The 20,208-nt window shown below is 38.9% G+C and overlaps 1 protein-coding gene across 2 annotated transcripts in view; it reads right to left on the bottom strand.

The window, feature by feature from the left end:
• Positions 1–1,467: 1,467 nt before the first annotated feature.
• Positions 1,468–20,208, bottom strand: part of wu:fc17b08 (ligand-dependent corepressor) — a 31,089-nt gene continuing 12,348 nt past the window's right edge. The window contains exons 5-7 of one of the 2 annotated variants that reach the window (XM_040138802.1): positions 19,089–19,409; positions 18,854–18,950; positions 1,468–8,146 (exon numbers count right to left, since the gene is read on the bottom strand). In XM_040138802.1, coding sequence (XP_039994736.1) covers positions 3,355–8,146; positions 18,854–18,950; positions 19,089–19,409 — 5,210 coding nt within the window. In that variant the 3' untranslated portion in view covers positions 1,468–3,354. Of the gene's footprint in view, positions 8,147–15,004; positions 16,477–18,853; positions 18,951–19,088; positions 19,410–20,208 lie in introns of those variants that run through there. The other variant, XM_040138804.1, reaches the window with a different exon arrangement.

Raw genomic sequence — 20,208 nt, 5'->3', positions numbered from 1 at the left:
TTATGAGCAACCCCCTAATTAGTGCAGCTCTTAGGAAAAAAAAGGAAATATCTGCTACTCACACTAGCTCAGAGGTTTTCCAACTTTGCAAGAGAATTTAAGGGAGGCAGGGGGAGAGACCTGAGGGGAGAGTATTTGTATTTCTCGCAGTCATTATAACTCAGTCAAATGTGAAAACACAGACACAATACACGTCATTATATTCAATGTGACTTACACTTCCCGAGGATGTAATCTGACGTCCATCGCAAATTAATGTCCATAAATCCACTGAGAGGTCATAGAAAAATGCGCCTCTTTTCTTCAGTATCAAAGTTCTCCATTGATAGTTGTCTGTACACCCATGGGTGCATTTCAAACACGAACTGCTTATAGCTAAATCAGCATAGTTTTAATGGTGCCAATTTGGCAAACTGTAAACAAATACAGGCTAAAAGTACTTAGCTCAAGTTGTAGCCCACAACCAACTTTCTCTGAATCAAGAGAGGGAGCCCCAAAGGGTCACTGAACAGTCAGTGCTTTAAGTGGAAAACACCTCAGCTTTGCTCAATTTGTATTGTAACAGCTCAGTAGCTACAAATAACAAATGCATCTGTATCTGTCTTAGCAGGGCTCTGCCTGCTGATGTTGCCACCATGCACACCGGTGATATCTGTTTATCAGAAACGTCCCGTATCCGAGATGGTATTTGTTTTATTTCTGCTTCATCTTTCAGTTTCAGTTGGACAGAGAACTTGTGAATCACCAATTTCCTATTGTAATGGCGTCTTTGGTGACAAGTCGTTCTTTCACCTTCCGTTTTCTGCAGGGACTGAGATGACGGAGGCAAACTGTTTACCAATCTGTCCCACAGTGGGAGCTTCCTGTGGTGCTCAGGACTCTTGCCTGTGAACCGTATGGCAGGTCCTGTCATGTGAAATGGCCTCATTGGCTACATCAATGCATTTCATAAAGCTGGCAAACTTGCCATGAGGGCAAAGTCCACCTGGGGAACAGGTGCCTCAACTGCCCAGTTCTCATGAACGGCAGTAAATATTTGCATGGCAGGGTATTAAGGGGTCAGTATGCTGCAAATGAGAAGCTTATCAGATCATCATGTGTGGAGTTGAGACAGTTAGCAGGGTTTGAACTCCTCTTTTTGTGTGTACAAACAAGTGCACCACTATGTGTTGCAAAAGTGTATGCCCTTATTGTACAATTCATTGTGAAGGGACTATAAAAACATGCCAAAGACGGAGCTCTTGACAGAGTGGGATGCCAGAAGGCAGCTATGACAACTTGCTTTTCCCTCTGAACAGGTATTATCAGTTTTGCATTTAAATCTTGTTTGTTTCAAGCATACTGAGCCCTTCTTCGTTCACTTCTTTTGTACTTAAAAAGACCTTCTCGGATCCAACATGTAGTTCAACTTTGTCTGATTAAATAACATTAAAAAACTGGTATAAATGAGCCAAGAAAAAACAAACATAAAATTCAAACATCTTTATATCAACTCCAGCAAAAATACAAAGTTCTTAACATAAAGATGTATCATTCTTGGGATTACCACAAATAAAGCAGTTATTTCTTTCTAATATACAAAATCAAAATCTTTAAATAGCAACTGTAAAGAATAAACATGTTCAAGTCTGATATTTGGTGGGCTGTTTTAGATTTGCTAAAGTCATTAGCCTGCATGGAGTTCTTAAATAACAATAAAAACATGACGAACATGTTTTGCATTTACAGATGATTTACCCTCTAAAGAGAACTGACCATAATAAAAAAATAACACTGTGCTAAAACTGGTATTTTTCCTTTGACAATACACTAATGCAAGTTACTACTGTGGAAGTAAAGAAACTTCACATTATGAGAACATTTGCCTGACAGTCAATGACAATAAAAAACAAAAACATAATAATAAAACTGCAACATACTTGGATACACAACTCAGAAGTGTGACTAGACTACCTCAAAAATTTCATATCCAACTTATGAATAATCAAAGGAAGGAATTTATCACCCTGTAATGCGCCATTAATGCTAAAGAGGCCATAAAGTTAATTCATATTAAACAACCAAATACAGATACTTTTCAGGCCGTTGCTGCTTGGAAATACTGTTGCGACACAAAAGCCAGTTACCCAAAGTCATCTCAGATGGTTTTCCAGTACAGCTTTTTTTATGCACACTAAATGTGCATGCATAGTCTTGAATGGGGTTAGTATTTTCAAAGATCAGGGGCATAAAAATAGTTCTGGTTCTTAAACTGTCTCCACATTAACAAGACTTAACACATGCAGAAGCAGGTAAACTACACAAAGTGAAGTCACTATTATGAGCAAATAACGATGGGAACAATGGTCAGAGGTGACTGCAGAGGTGTTGAAAACTGACCCCAAAAAACATAAAAAAATACAAACTTTTGTCATGACGCACAGAGCAAGCTTGTCTGTTTTAACAATTCATCCTCGTATTTGCTTTAATACCTAATACAACTATAATAAGAACCATTTTATGTTAATGATCTGGGAAAATGGGCATATTAAATAAACCTGTCAGTCAATATAAGAATTTACAGATGAAGCACGAGGCACATAGTGTGTGGAACATAAACAATTTGCACACACTCCGTGAAGCAAATGAATGTTGACTGCTTCTAAAGGAACTGAAAATTATTACAACTAGAGGACAGGAGTTTTCACATTTAGCAACACATTCTATTACTTACACTTCATAAATAAGGCACCTGGTCACAACAGTCACATATTCACAATGTTGTGATTGGAAGACAGGCTGGAGATACACACTGCCTACTGACTGTAAGTAAAAATTTTTATTCAAAAGCTGATCTCCCTTCTCACATTAAGCTCTCTGAACAGTAAATGCAGTGCATGCTATCATCTAAAACAATAATTATATACAAATGGCAAAAAAAAGAAACAAAAGAGGTTGGTGAATGAATTTAATGTCACCTTGATAAATGCATCATAGCTTGATTTTTCTTATCCCAACTTTTAAAATGAGGTTTGATAGGCTATTGTTATCTCCAGCCATGTCATAGAGTGCTGGAACATAAAGCCAAACAGCAACTACATCTGCTAGACATCATGTAGGACTTGTCTGTAGTCCCTGAACACAGAGCAAATGCTCAGCAAATAATCCATCACATCTGCAATTTCACACTGAAGCTTTACAAAAGCATAAATGAATTTCAAAATCTGTTCCTTCTTCACATATTTGCCTACAGAAAAAGGTATCCTCTGAAGAGTTTGGTGAGAATACAAAATAGATACTTCTGGTCCTTCTGAATATATTGCGGATAAAAGAAAAATCCTCTAAATAAAGATGATCTCTCTCTGTAGGTCCATTTTATTTTGAGAGTGATGTCCTGGTGCGCTTAGCTGGGGTCTCTAAAAGCTCCTGAGCTCTCTTTTTTGCTGATTTTGTTGCACTTCGTGGCAATGAGGCTGCCTGACCTCTCTTTCCAGGGGATTTTAAAGCACGCCTTCTGGTCAGCGTGGGTTCCTCAGCTTTCCTGGCTGATTTCAGAGATGCTTTCTGTGTTGTCATGGACTTTGTAGCCCTCTTTGAAGCATGACTCGGGGTCCCACTCAAAGGGACTGCCGTCTCCATTTTTCTCTGAGATCTTGTTAGGACCTGGTCAGGTGAGGTCGAACACTTGATTTCCGTGCTCTGCTGAGGGGTTTCAGTAGCATTCTCTGTAACTTTGATTTCAGCAAGTGTACTTTGTGATGATTCCTTTGTTTGGATTTTTAGAGAATGCATTTTATTCCCTGTGGGTTTTTCCACCTCTGCTTTCTCTGGTTCACTTGGCTTTTTATTTTCAACCTTGCTTTTAGATGTGTCGACAGGGTTATGTTCAGATATTTTCGGAGACCCTAGTCGTTGAGAACATCTCTTTGGCAATTCTTTTTTAGTGGTGTCTCTTGAAACTCTACTACTGCTCTGAGCTTTGACTGCTCTCTCTTGACCAGGATGCTTTCGAGTTTTTTTGCCGACCAATGTTTTCCTTCTTTCCATTTTTGCTGCAGATTCTTTCATTTGTTTACTGACAGGTAGGGCGGACTTCTGTGCCTTCAGAGATGGTTTCAGATTGGATTTTGTGACAGACTTTGTGGTGGCCAGCCGTTTCATATTGTTGGTTTTTAATGTTTTTGAGGCCTTTTTCAGTCTAACATTGGTTTGCTGAACCTGCATCTTCCCTCGGATATTAGAGTATTTCCTCAAGATCCTTGCACTAGCTGGATTCTTTGATTTACCAGAGGATTTCTGGGATTCACCTATCTGTACACGGGCTTCAGCAGAGGAGTGTGACTTCGTCAAAGTCTGAGTAGTACTGGGAGGTTCTCTCCTCTCTTTCCCTTTGACTGCATTTGCCTCAAGCTCTAGTGCTTTGGCAATCAATTTCTGACTCTTGGGGTTGCTCTTTACAGGAGAAGCAATGGCAAACTTTTTCAAATGTTTCTTTAAGCGCTCTGCCTGTAGGCTAGGAAATACCCCCTGAGAGGTCCCCGAAGCACTAGACGAGCTGTGGAAGCACAGCTGAGTTTCTGACGGAAGACGAGTATTCACCTTTTTGACAATGACAAGGGACTTTGTTTCTGTTGATTCAAGGAACCAACGACAAATACTTTTGAGATTAAAACCTTTCATGAAAAGCATTTGGACTGGCGAGTATTTCTGGTGCTCTGAAGACTTCGGTTTTCGGGCCCTGCGTTTACTTTTCCATATAGCTGCCTGCCTGTCTGCTTTGTTTTTGTATCTTGTTGCCGGCTGACCCTCTTTATCCAATTGCACCCAACCTTTTTGCATTTTATCATACTTAATGTTTAAATTTGTAATTAGGTGTTGGCTTTCCTCTCCAGTCAGAGTCTCAAAGAATTTGTTAGTAGTCTGTTTTGGAGGCTCAGGCCTTGGTGAAATGACAGGGATGGCAGAGCTGTGGGGCAACACAGATGCAACAGACACTGGAGGGGGCTTCCCCTGAGCTTTAGTTATTCTATCTGGCATTATTCTGATAGGGGAAGCTATGTCACTCTGTCTTCCAGTTACAGTAAGAGCACTGGTAGAAGGTGCAGCCAATTTTTGTGATCTCAAAGCTAATTTCTTGTTGTCCATTGGTGGTGACTGAGTAAAAGACTGGTGGAAAATGTCAGTCTTACTGCTCTCACTCCTTAATGGCATTCTTGTGGGTTTGTCTGATATATAAGAATTGCAATCATCTCCACTTGCAGAACTGTCTTCTAAAGATGCTACACTTAGCTTCTGTGGCAAAGTAATATCACTTGCTTCTGCGTCCTTTCGGAGAACCCGTTTACTTCTAAGTGGCATAATCAGTGTCTGCATTTCAGTCTTTACAAGACTTTGATTTTCTAATGTACTTGATACCTCACTGCTAAGTTGCTGTTTCTCAGTCTTACTGTCATCTACTACAACCTTTGCAGACCTTAGTTTCTGTTTGGCTGGCAATTCAATTTCTACTTCATTTTTTTGCATTTCTTCAGAGATTGTCTCTGCTGGCTGAGATTGTTCCATGTTTAATTCCATAGTTGTCTCTGGGACTGTGTTCTGTTGGGACTGTTCAGAGGCTGCAGGGGGAGATGAACTAATTAGAGGAGGAGAAGTAACAGGAAGCGGAGAAGGAAGGGGGAGGGAGGGGAGCTGCTCTGTAGATTGAAGAGCATGGGTAGCAGTTGATTTTGGAGATGAAGTGGAGGTGACAGCATTGGAAGTGGGCTGTGATACTGGAGTTCCAGCTGGTTTCTGGCTGGTTGATCTAAGTTGCCGTTTGGACTCAGTGCTCTGAGGACTATCGACAGGCTGATCAGAGGGGACAGGCAAACTATCTTGATCTCTCTGAACTCTCTTTTGTTTCTGGATTTGTTTGGTCCTTGAGGGAACTTTAGATGTGGGGCTTGATGCTGTGTCAGGAGATGGTTCTGTCACATGCTCAGTGACAGGAGTAGTCTCACTCAAATTTCCAGGTATGCGTGTTTCAGGTAGATATTTCTCCAAATATTTGTTTTCAACAGTTGAATCAATAGCTGAATCAACAGAGGTTTTATGGGGTACATTCTGACTAGACTTCACTGGGGTTTTGTTAGGTGATGTGCTGCTGTTACTTGATCTACGACGCAGACTTCTGTCAGAGGCCGATATGGGTCTACCGTTAACATATCCCACTATCACTGCTTCTGTTTGTCTTAACCGCTTTGGCAGTGAGATTACAGTACCTCTTTTTCTACGCCAAGGGGGTAATTCCTTCAAGAGCGCATCAAGTGTCTTTGAGGACACGTCATAGTCATAGTCATTATCATTATCATCTTCAGTTTCTAAAGGCATAACACCGTCAACTGCTTCAGATGTTTCAATTTCTAGCTCTTTCACGATTGGCTCCCCTGCTGAACCTATGATGTTGGACTTTTCTGTTACTTCAGCGATGTCATAGTGTAACTGTGTCTCTGGCTGAGGTACCGGAGGTTGCTCATCTTGTATTTCCTCCCTTTCATTTTCCTCTATCTTGTCTTCAATTTGATTCACAGGTGATTGGGCGCTATTCTGCTGGAGAACAGGCTCACTGTTGTGCAGTTTATCTGATGAAACCTCGCTCTCAGCTTCTTGTATGGTAATATTTTCTAACGGGTCCGCTAATGTTTCTGCCAGTATTTGCTCGGTAGTTTCAGGTATGTCCTGTTGGGGCTCAGGCTCATTATCTTTTTGTGCTTCAGATGGAGTCTGAACAATACTTTCTTCACTTTCTGTTGTCGTCCCTTGTTCTGCACTTGTCTCCTGTTCTAGATCTGTGTTCATATCTGTTTCTTTGTTCTCTGTCGGGGACCTTATCGGAGATGGAGGAGCAGACTGCCCCTTACTCTGACACTGATCTGTCTGACTAGTTTCAACTATAACGTCTACTTCACCATCTGCTACCTCCAGCACATCTCCTGTTCCTGGTATTGCACTCTCATCTGACTTTTCTGTGGACATTTGCTGATTCATTGTCTCCCTGCATGCTCCAGCAAAAGGCATATCCACAGGGGGTACACCTTCAGGCTTTGAAAGTATTTGTTTTGGGGTGACCAATGTGATCAGTTCTGGCATTGGATTGGGACAGTTGCCCCTTCCAGCCAATGTACGGACAGTTTTTAACTCCCAGATTTCATCTGAATACATGTGTCCTCTGGTGCTTTTTCTGGCATTTCGGCGTGGAAGTATGCTCCGCTGCTGTTCCTTACAACACTCTGTAATTGGTTTGTCAATAAAAACAATGTCACAGTGGCCGAGATCAGGGTCAGCCATTCCCCTACAAGCAGAGTCTCTGGTCCGATGGTCAGAGGATGCCCTGATGGTCTTCCTGGCAGTCCGCGGAGAGTCTGAAGGAATGGTCATGTGGACTGAAAACAGTTTTGCTGGTGTATCTTTGGCATGCCCAAGAGTCTCTCTTTGCCTAGCTTGATGTGTGTGACTAGCCTGATTGTGTCTTTTCACAGAGGAGCTGAGTCTGGCACTGTGAGTCTCTGTTCTGTTGGATGAATGTGAGCTACCCTGTCTGTCCTCTGAAGTGTCAGAGTGAGATGAAAGTGAGGCATTGAGCACACATGACAACTTCTTGCCATCAGCAACGTTGCTGGTCATGATTTTCATTTTAAGAGGTGCATGATCAACATGACGGGTGTTCTCTGTGTCCACTGGATTAACAGCGGGAGTGACCAAAGCATGGTTACCCCCTGACCCAGGGCTGCGAAGATCCAAAGCAGGGTCAGTATTAACTGATGTTTTCAGCGACACTCCATTCTCTGGAACTTTTTTCATTGCACAACTGCTTAGGATAGAATGGGACATATCCTGGATTTCTGACTTGGGAGTGGTTTCATTGGGAAACCTTAGCTCAGGACATGACTTCTCAGGGGTGACTGCAGTGGAGTTTGCAGTGGAACAAGCATTTCCCTGTATCCCAGAGGTAGAGTTAGAGGCTTGCTGTGTATTGGAGGAGGCAAGTGCTTTGACCTCCGTCTGTAGAAAACCTATGGCATCTACTATCTGTCTCTGATGGTGGGGGCAGAGTTTGGCCATGAATTGTTCCAGCGTGGAGGTGGACTGCAGGTCTTTTGCCTTTGCAACACGCAAGTCTGGAGACTCACTGAGGGGAAAAAAGAATAAAATAGATGTAACTGCCCATCAAGAAAAAGCAACATTGGTTCATACTACTGACTGGTACGTCATTACTACATTTACACAGAAAAATGTCATCTCTGCAAGTCCCTACTAAAATTTTCAAAAAGTAATGGAAGCTAAATGTTGGTGAGAAATAATTCACAAATGTATAATAATGTTTATTGCATATTTATTAGAAGAATATGTGATTTTAAAAGTGAATCTTTCATCCAGTGAACTTTACCAATTACATTGTTACAGCTATTAAATTTTTCTTTTTTGCACAGTGGTGATTTTTGTTACAGTATACATCAAGAAAATGTTTCACATGCACAAGACATTTAGTAATGGTGGCCCACTTTGATTAAAACAAGTCAAACACATGTTTATCACTTGAAAGAGCAAAAGACTAGTGTAAAGGGTGACATTTAGATACAAGTGCTCAACAACGTAAGATAAATTAACCAGTAAAAGAAAAATCAGGTATGTTATTCTAATATTTTTTAAGTTTTCTTTGTGCCAATGCAAATCTCAATTAATCAGTTAACTGGGGGGGGGGCATGTTTTTTTTTTTTTTATATTTGGCAAAAATTGTGTCAGTGAGGTAGATCTATTACAAAATCCTCCGATACCTTTGGAGCGTTTATACCATCACATTATGCCAAAAATATATCTATCCTATAACTCTGAATAGGTCATTTTCTTAGTAAAACAAGTACTTCCCAAGCTACACTGAGGTCCTTTAACAAGAAAATGAACAGACAAATTAAACCACAATTGGATTCCTGAGGTGACACATCAGAGGGCTATACTGAGTAATAAAAAAAGAGAAATAACTTTGCAGCGCAAGAGGTGCTGGCAACTGCAAGTTGAACATGTAGTCAGAAAAAAAGTTCTAATGCTCTGTTGACTGATATTTGTTTAAAACAGTCTGATAATTACAAACCAGCAATATTTTTGTATACAACTATAAATAATAAATTACAATAATGTATTTTAGCAAGGTAAAGCTGAAATCTGTGAAGTTAAAGCTAGCACATGCTGTCACCTTTGAGCCATAGCAAAGATGGTACAATATCTAGTGTTAAGCTTGCTACGTAGTCTCTACATTAGTTATCCCCATTAGTTATCCCAGTTTCAAGCTACATAGCAAAGTGGTAAAGTGAAATTTTACTTATGAGACAGGAAACTTGCACTTAACATGAATGTTGATTTTTTTTTTTTTCTTTGTTGAAATGTTTTAGTGTTATTACACTGCACCAGATGCATGGTCCAAGGAACAGAATAAAAACATTACAGATTTCAGCTTTAAATCACATAGGTTACAATACAACCCATGAAGTGGGAGACATGAATGAATACAGTAAGTGAGAAGTGTCTTAGGACTTGTTGTTGAGATCTTCAGAAATGCAGTTTTAGGATGTTACATTAAACAGGCTTTTTTAATTAAATATGTATTGTTTGAGGCAGTGAACTGTAAAGAAACTTGTTAATTTAATATCTCAGTGGTCAACGTCTTACCTGAACTGAGGTTCTATTGACATTCATTGTGCAACAAAGTATAAAAATAATAAAACAGTGAAAAGATGTACTAAAGTTTTTTTTGGCTGTAAAACACAAAATTATTTGTACAGCATGCCAAAATATCTCAAATGTCTTTATCTCAATTTTTAGAGATTTGAAAATAAATTTTAGAGATTAGAAAAATAACATTTACTGCAACTTGAACCTGACCACATTTTTTGCTAAGCTCATTAACTTCACATCCCTGCTTGCAAAGTCTAAGGAGTAAACTGGAGCACCTGAATAACAAGTGGTAAGGGTTTCATCCCTGAGGGTTTTCGTTCTGTTTCATTTAGCATTGCAGTAAGGACCTGAATTGAAGTGCATGCCTTTTTTCCAGAAAAATAAAATAACCAATCTAACAAGAAGAACCAAACCAAATTACAACTCAATTCCACAATATTTTACAACCACACAAACATGAACGTGTTAACTTATCCACCAAGTTCATATACTGTACATAAGGGATATAACTACTGTGTGAGGGTATTTTATGGTACATCTTCAGTGAACCAACAACCAGATTATGAACTGGTTTAGCGAGATTTCAGGATCACAGTTAATCTACACTGATATATTGCTGACTTTACAGTGAACACACCAATACTCCAGTATTTTCAATAAAACATCCTCAAAAGATAAACTTCACCATATACAACTAACTTCCCACTGACATATGATTTAGTTCAATCATGCAAAATACACCCAGTGTCATTCCTTTAAACATTGTAAATAAATTGTACATAGATTTTATAGACAGGGATACTCTTTAGTCATTTGAAGGGTCACACCATTTGCAGTTATCTAAAGACTTTGTCCTCATAGGTTATATTTACCAAGCAAAGATACCCAACTTGTGTCAGAATAAAGTGGATTGAACTGTTATCCCTTTACATCTATCATGTAAGACAGTGAAATATACCTCTTAAGCATTATATAATTATGTCTATAAATACTTATAGGAGTATTTTTTTTTATTAAATCCATTTACATTCATTGTTTCTTAAATGATGCTAAAATAATTAATTAATAAATACTGATTTAATAAATACTGCATTAACAAAAACACTCCAAACATCTCATCAGTTTGAGTAGGTATGTAAGATAGGTAAACTCTTCCCCCACTTTCAGAATGAAAAGGTTTCTCTGAAGCAGGAGACCATCAAAAATGCTTCTGAAGAATTGAGACAAACAAAACATTAAATAGATCAGGTTGCAATTAACTACAAGTGAACTGCATTATGTACATATGGTAGAACTTTGATGGATTTTTTTTTTACTTCTTACATCAACTTTGTAACAGCTCTCTCTGTGAGCTATTTGCCTTATGACAAAGTACAGTTGGATGACAAATTAAAGGAAAAACCTGAGAGCAATCATAACGAATGCAGATGCCTCCATACAGGGAACAAGAACGTACTAAATGGTTAAAGGAGTATGAAAATTAGTGATATGTTAGCTTTGTGTTGAGATGGGGCCTTTTTTGTTTTCTACAGTATGGAAATATTTTGGTTTTCAAATGTTCATGGCTAATTTTGCATGTATTTCTACGTGTCCCAAGTGATCGCTTTCAACACTATTGGCTTGAAAGCCTCAATGCTTCAACAAGGGATCATCAACCCATCGCTAAGGGCGTTCACAGTCAAGATCTCAACCCAGCTGGACACCTATGGAAGATTTTGGAATAATGTGTTAGACAGCGCTATCCACCATCATCAAAACACCAAATGAGAGAATATCTTTTGGTAAAATGTTGTTCATCCCTCCAGTTGAGTTCAGATACTTGAAGAATCTATGACAAGGACGTAATGAAGTTGTTTAGGAGGCTCGAAGTGGACCAACACTTTACTGAGACAGTTTATGTTGGTTGGTCCATTAATTGGTCAACCATCTGCATGTGTGTATATGACAAATTGCTACATAAAACTGCTATGAGAACAGTAGACTGTGATATGGGTTTTTCCGATGAGGTAGTCGACCATCTAATTTGCTACAATAGAGAATGAGGAGCACAAAGACATGTTTTACTTGTCAATAAACCCAAAGTGCTTCTTTGTCTATAATATGTTAATCAAAATGCATTAGCCTCTCAATGAGAAAGTAAACGGTGACTTTTGAGTAATGCTGAATGATTGTCAATGGAAGAATAATTTAAGTAATGACAGTGAATCAGCGACTAGATTTTACTTAATTGTACGTATGCTTGAAGCAACTGCTAAAAATTATAATTTTAGTTTATCGGTTACGAAAAAATTAGGACTTTTACTTAATAAAAAAAAATTTTAAAAATCAACTAAAGAATATATGCATTTAGTGCAAAAATTAGAAAAAAGAGAATAAGAAAAGTCCAAAAAAAAAAAAAAAATCAGTCAGAAAGTTAAACATCTAACAAAGATATACTACTGTTACAGTGCTATTAACAAACAAGTGTGAAATTCCCTGAACTATATTTTACTGCTAGAACCAACTCTCACCTAAAAATGTTTATAATCTGGACAGTTTTATATATTATGCGACTGCAAATATAGCTGAGTTAACTGCTTGCAGTTACGGAATAATTTCTTTAATGAAAACATCCACGTTCAGCTAATTAACATTCTGTACATCTAAAAGTCTGAAAGAATTGCAAAAGGTTAATTTCCAAGATTTGCTAGAGTGTTTTTTATCAACCTGATATAATAATAATGAGCAATGATCCCATATTCTGGAATATCCTGATGTATAACTGATAATGCACAATGAGTTGTCGTAATAGAGCAAAATAATGGACAAGCAGAGTCAAAACATTCCCTCTGCCTAGTCCACCAGGCAAAAATTCTGTGAAAACGGCATGTAATGGCAACAGGTCTTCTTTAAAAAAGGTTTTTAACCTTAACCTTTACATATAGTAACAGCACCATGATCAAACCTTCTGTATCATATTCATGTTAACATCAATAATATAATGTTCACGGCATCAACTTCAATGTTTTGTTTTTTTTTACTTGAAAAAAGAAAAAAAAAACCCAACACAACTCCATAAAGCACAGGCGCAATGAACTGCTATGATCGACACTGTTAGTCAAAAATAACTGCAGTAAATCTGGGCCTGTCTATAACCCGCAAAAAAAAAAAAAAAAAAAAAAAAAAAAAGCAGATAGCAGATGTTTTCAAGCTAGCACAGCCAGTCAGCATGTTAAAGTCCATCTGCTAATATTGCTTGATAAAGTTCTATGTTTTATATTTATTTTTAAAATAAAATACGGAAGCTAAGAGCAATTTTATTTAAATTCACATGAACACAGGACTGGTTTTATTTTTCTGTTTACCTGATTTTCAAAAATACCTGAATGTATTTTAGAGAGTTAGGAGTTATCTGATGTGAAGAGTTTACCTAGTGCACTATTTGTGACTGTGAATACTTTGGTTCCTTAAAAGAGAGTATCATCCTCACAAACCAGGTGAGAGTTGTTAATTGACCTGAAGGGACAGCTCTGAGAAGAGAACTCAAGAAGCCTGTTGGATGAAAGGTGAAATGTCTTCAAGTATCTACAACCATGACCATCTGCCCTAAATACAACTCTTCTTGGATAACCATGACCTGGATGACTGAGAATCTTCACAGACATTGTTGTAAGACATCCTACAATGTTATTTCTGTTTAGGGTTTAGGGCTGTTTAGGGTATGCTATCCTTTCCAAGTTAGAGGTGACTTGTATGTGGCAATGGTTTACTTATATATACTTCATCTACAGATATGCTTATGTGTTTACAGTAACTCATTATCTAATAGAGACATTTTTCTTTGACAAGTACTGCACCCCTATCTGAACTTATCCTGAGTGCAGTGAAAGCAATGAAAAAATATATATATATAGTGCAGCAAAACATACAGAAAAAATAAAAATGTGACAAAAATCTGTCATGCTTGTAAAGAAAAGGGAAATGAAAAGGTAAATGGAACTCTGGACAACAGAACATGCTATTCCAACACAGACTTTCAATATCATCCATAAACTCTTTAGATTAATGGATGCATACTATGGTTTCACCTATACTGGCTGGGCATACATGCTGCATGCAGTGGAATTTACTTTGCAGAGGAATTTACTTTGAACAGATGGGCGACCACTTAAAGGAAAAACCAGCATCAAGTGTCTTAGTAAGGTGTTGGGCCACCAAGTACCGACAGAACAGCTTCAATGTGCATTGGCATTGATTCTAAAGGCCTCTGGCTCTACTGGACAGATGAACACCATTCCTCTAAAAGATATTCCCTCATTTGGTGATTTGATAAAGGTGGTGGAGAGCGCTGTGTAACACGTCGGTCCAAAATCTCTCTTAGGTGTTCAATTGGTTTGAGATCTGCTGACTGCGAAGGCAACAGCACAAGAACGACATAATTTTCATACTCATTAAGCCATTCAGTAACCCCTCATACCCTATGCATGGGGGCATCGTCATCCTGGAAGAGACCACTCCCATCAGGATAGAAATGTTTCATTGCAGAATAAAGGCGATCATGCCGTGAACCTTCCCTCTAAAGTGACAAGTAGACTCAAACCATGCCAGCAAAATGCCCCCCACAGCATAACAGAGCCCCCTGATCCCCTTACTGTAGGGGTCAAGCATTCAGGCCTGTATCGGTCTCTTGATGCACGCCAGGCATACACTCGCCAACTTGTCGAGAATATGATGAAAGATGACTCATCTGATTATATCACTTTTTTCCACTTTTCTTAAGACTAGTGCCTATGGTTTTTGCACCACTGAACTCTTGAATGTGCATTCATCTTTGTAATGAGGGGTTTATGCACTGCAAACCTACCCTAATATTCCTTTCTATCTAATTTTCGACGGACTGCTCTTGCTGACACGGTCTGATCCCGTCCTGCATTGATATTCTCAGTCACCCGATGAAGAGTTGCTCTTCTGTTTTTCTTTACATATCGCATGAGCGTCACGGTCATCAAAGCGTACATGCTTTCGACCACAATTTCTTACCCTATTTACGGACGTCTTTCCCATAGATCTAAAAGCAGATGTCACTTTAGTCACTGTTCCTACTGAAACACTAGCCAGCTGAGCTGCCATCCGTATCCCAACAATGAACTCTCTTTCACAGTAACTTAGATCTTTTCCTCTTGCCATCTTAATATAATATCAAAATCAACTGGGCCTGCTCAGCATTTTTATAGATGCCACAGAGAATGATTGGATGTTAATTCCTTAATTGTACCATGCAGTGCACCTGTGTGGAAGCATCTGCATTCATTACGTTTCTCCATTCATTTATTCAGGTTTTTTCTTTAATTTGACACCCATCTGTATGTCCAAGTGCTCTGAACAGTACTGACACAAGACACTGAGGGGCGCCACTTCCTTAGACATGCTTCAGTTTGACTCTGTGTGTAAAGTAACATTTATAAAGCCAAAAATGATTATTTTAAGAATTACCTAAATAAATAATCTGAAATGAATTAGCAATATACTGTAGTACGTTAAAATTCTTAACAAATGGCAAGTACGCCTTGTAAGCACAATATGTAGGGCAGGGAGCCACTTGGAGTGTTCAAAAACATATTAATGTATAATGACCAAAAGTGAAGGATAAAATTAAATAAGTCAATAATAAATGTTTGTAATTTGGTTTAAAAGTTACACAAATGTAAAAGTTTTATGGAAAAACAAGTCAGCTACTACCGCTGTCTGGCAAATACAACATTTGTCTGGTTAAAAACTAAATCATTATTAGGACTTTATGGATATCACTCATTTGATGAGAGGCTTCCATCATGGAAATCATTCCCATTCTCTTCAGATGTACTCTCTTTTTTCTCAGAAACAATGTGCCGGGGGCTTTGGAGTTCTTTCCTCTCAGGGTATTGTGAATCACCCTGCTCCTCTACCTGACTTATCAACTTCGGTTTCTTTTTGGGGGGATGTTTCAAGGTCCCAAGTCGCTCTTTAACTTTGTATTCCAGGGTGCTGTGTGGAATGCCATAGATCGATTGGGCTTTAGACACACTCATTTTCCCACCCATCACCACCACAATAGCCTCTTCCAGCAGCTCAGTGTTGTACTGTCGATACCGCCCACGTTTCTTCCTTGGCTGCTTGTTACCTAGGTCTGACTCTGAATCCAGAGGATAGTTTCCTCCCAAGACTTGGCGGTCAGTGACACAAGGCCAGTATTCCTTCTCCGAACCTGAGCTATTAAAATCTCTGCTGATCTTTTTTTGGATCTGCCTGGGTACAAAGGAACGAAGCTTCTTTCCCAGACTGTTCTCACAAAGTGAACCTGAACACTTGGTGGACAAGGAATCCCAAGACGGGTCTGTTCCTGCAGCCAAAACTCGCACCTGGGGAATCTTAAGGTCAAAAGATGATGAATGAGAAAGGGAGAGGCTGTGGTCCATGCAGGCCTCCTGGAGGTTTCCTTTCTCATAGGAAAATGACTTTGTCAAAAGTCCAGTGGCTTCCAACAACTTGGGTATGTCTTTGAGGTGCTCACTAGCCTCACTGTTGGCTTTGAGTTTGAGGAGAGCCCCAAAATGAGTTTTGGAATTCCAGGTAGTGGGTCTGGAGCTGTGGTTATGGCTGAGAGGTGACTCTGGGTCGCTCTCCAGATCGGCCTCTTCTTTGATGTGTAGTGAGTATGCAAGAGACGAGGAAGGTTTATAACGGGTGGAGTGGCCGATATTCTCCCTCCTCCTCCCATTCTGTAGGCTCCTCATAAACAGCCCGACCTGTCCGTCCGCTCTCAAGGATCGCCTGATTGGATGGAAGGAAACTGGGTGTAAGCAGAGCTTGCACAGTGCCTTTTTTGTCTTTTCTAAAGGAGGATGGGCTGGGGTGGGGAGGATGTTGGCCACTCCTTTATTATATGATCTTGCTTTGGTAACATCACTATCTTTTAGAATGACTGACTGTGTGGTTGTGCGTGTGACTTTTAAGAACAAAAAAGGCTCAAGTTTGAAATTTTTTATTTGCTTGCTTTAATGATTGTTTACAAATTTTGCATCAACATAAGAAATAAAAAACAAAAAAAAGGGCAAAGAAACAATGAAAAATAAGAAAAGAAAAAGGCATTTATTGGAGTACATAAAGGTCTTAGTATTCTTGTGGCTCAAAAAGCACAGCCAGAAGGAGGGATCATTTGTCATTGCAGTAAGGCAGCTTGGCATGTAGCTGTTAAACAGGGCATAATAACTATGCCATACAGAATAACTAATGCAAATAAAGCTCTTGACATTTTGTGTGTGACGTTACCACTGAACAAGCACAGCAATAAAAGAGTAAGCCAGCAGAGGGTTGTTGTGTGTATAAAACTCAAAACCTAACTGACTAACTGAAGTGTGATGACCTAGATTTTTATTTATTTATTTCTTAATTTAATTTAAAATTTTAAAAAGCGATTGTTTTTTTTTTTCCAAACGCAAAATTAGGGGTTAATCTCCAGAGTTGCCACTGCATACACACTGCTTCAGGGTCGCATGGCCTGATGTCAAGTTAATATCTCTGCATCAATATCCTTACACAGCAAGAAATATCCCAGCCAGCCCTTTTAGAATCTAAACAGCTTAATTTGGGGTTTTCATTATTTCAATTCTCCATGAACCTTAAATGTAAATAGTTTTCATATAGATATTAGCCATTTTTAATCAAACTGAGGACAGTGTGCTTGCTGTATATCATATTCAAAGTAAGATGAAAATCAGAAGCAGCTGAAGCTGCTGAATGATCATCACTTTTAGATCCTATCAGCTCTCAAAACAGCAGAGGAAGAGAATGCAAAACCATGCTACTTAATTAATCCACATAATATTTCAATTATAGGCACGTAAAGTCCTGTTGAGTATAACAGAATCAAGAGGATTTGCTCTCAAGGAAAACAAAACAGAACCAAATTACAAAATAAAATAATAAATTCTAGCTAGATAAAGCTACATTCTTAAATGTCTGATTCAATTAAGAATTAAATAAAATGGCAATCTGTCTACAGAGAATACAATTAAAATTGGTATTATAGCCCTCTGAATTGGATGGATGACATTAAAAGGAAAAGTATATTTTCTAATAATTGGTATCAATGACTATGCGCTACAGAATCATGTGGGCATCATGTTTATTGGAAGCATGTATGATTTAAAAACTACTTGTGTTACCAGCATAGTAATAGCTGTTAAGGCAATGCTTACGTTTTGATATTAAACCAACTGAATGCAATCCTACCTTGGAAGAGGAACATGGTGTGCAAATGCGAATAAATTTATTTTAAACACCTCTGCTACTACATTACTTCGTCATTGAGAACCTCTTGAGTGTTAAAATACAGAAGTATATCTACTCTTTACTGCATTTGTGCAGGGCTTCAGTCCTCAAGGAGCAGTTTCTCATGGTTTTGATATATCCTGAATCTGTTGCAATGGTCTATGGTGATTTTTTCTGACAAAAAGGTGTTATGAATGACTCACCTTGCATATAGATGCAAGACTATTATCAAGGCTGCAAATACTGTAGTAAATCATCATCATACCAGCAGGTGCCTTGCCAGACAATAATGAGCAGAAACCAAAAACAAGTCCAAACTAACAGAATCCTTTTAAGCCACAATAGCTCACAAACTAACAAGATGTCCCTAGCTGGTAATACCTGTGATCTGTCAGTAAATAAATGAGGAGCAGGCAGCTGCATTAACTTAAAGTCTGCAGGGTAATTCATTTCTAAACGCCAGAATGATGCAAACGGCATCCTCTAGGATGCGCTGGAGTGAGGTTTAAAAGCAGAATCAAGCAGCAGAAGCACATGGAAGATGTTTCCCTCTGTTGCAGTTGGTAAAAAAACTTAAATATTTGTCTTTGTGGCAAAAAAAAAAATTCTGTTAGCACAGCCCTGTTTGTTGTTGTTCATTTTCATCAAGCAACCAACTGGCTGAGCGATCTCCAATTTCAGGACTCAAATATCTGGCCTCAGCTAAAGCCCATGCAGTGATACCACTAAACATAACCAGTACTACATTTGTTAAAAAATCCAATTCAGTCCAAATCCATTTCGAGGACATCCTAAACTACAATGTAACATATCCTCAAAAACATTACTGCTTAAGGACTGTAGACTAAAAAGACAGAGAGAAAGAAACTTATCTTACCCCTTGAGCGTGGATGTGGCTGGAGAAAGGCAGGGACTATGGACAGGCAGGTTGCTGCTATAGCGATTCTTTTTGATAGATAAGTCAAGGACTCCATCTGTTTAAAAAAAAAAAAAAAAAGGCAGGAAAAAACTCAATTTAGATTCAATGCTAAGCTCATACTGGCCTATCACCAGTACACTAGTTCAATCCTGAATAAGCTGCTTTGTTACAGATATGTTTAACTTCACACTACCTTGTTCACTGGGCTCAGCCGGGGGCTTCTTGATGGTGAGGTCAAGAGGAGCATCCTGGTCAGCCATGAGGAGCTTGCTGAGGACGGGGTTCTGGTTGTGTGCAGGCCCAGCCAGGGTGGCAGTAGGGCTGGTAGAAGGAGGAGCCCCTGAGAGCAACGATGGGGTCGGCAGGCTTTGGTCAGAGCGAGGCTGAGAATCTGAGCAACTGTCCTGAGGGGAGCTGGTTTTTGAGGTATATTCAGCAGCAAACTGTCGGATCATTCTCTGAAGGATCTCTCGAGCCACTACTGGAATGTGTGGGTCCGAGAAATTTGGCACATCTGAAAGGAAAGAATACAAGGTAAACGATTAAGTCTGTGTTCCTTTACTGAACTATAATTGATCATTAGTAAACATTCACAACAAAACTGTAAGAATATTTTAAGAACAAAAGCCAGTTTGGTACCTAGCCTGTAAAACAAACAAACAAAAAAACGTACATGGTCAAGTAATTTTCCATAGGCCATAAGAGCTGTAGTTGTAGTAATATGAATTCATGCACGAATAAATAAAAGCTTAAATAAAAGCAATGAAACTTGAATGACACTCAGTAGAGCGCATACCTCTGCCAAGACCATACAATCCTACACATTTCTGTGCAGCTCTTATAATAGAAGAATAAAAGGAAAAGGGAAATAGCCTGATAACATTAATGATTTATTTGTCATAATACATAGTTAGTAAACCTCTGTGCGTAACGCGGAATTCAGTATTTTCTTCCACCAGATCTTGAATATTATCTGGATCTGCACCAAATTGTACATACTCATAGATCACGACAGCATAAATTTGCCTGATTTTTTTTAACGTCAAGATCCATACATTATTTCCGGAGAAATTGACAAAAATGTCCAAAAAATGCCCAAATCTCACAATGTTTAATGTAATTCCTGGATCCGCCCCTTTAACCGGATCTGCACCAAAATTTTATGGGTTCTTCCCTGGCCCATGCCCCATCCCTCCACCAAGTTTGGTGCAAATTGGTTCAGTACTTTTAATGTAATCCTGCTGATAAATAAACAAACAAACAACCAACCAGACACGGGTGAAAACATAACCTCCTTGGAGGAGGTAATAAAA

This window comes from Xiphias gladius, chromosome 11 (genome assembly GCF_016859285.1).
Source record: "Xiphias gladius isolate SHS-SW01 ecotype Sanya breed wild chromosome 11, ASM1685928v1, whole genome shotgun sequence".
NCBI classification, from domain to species: Eukaryota; Metazoa; Chordata; class Actinopteri; order Istiophoriformes; family Xiphiidae; genus Xiphias; species Xiphias gladius.
This window is presented reverse-complemented; position numbering and strand designations above follow the sequence as displayed.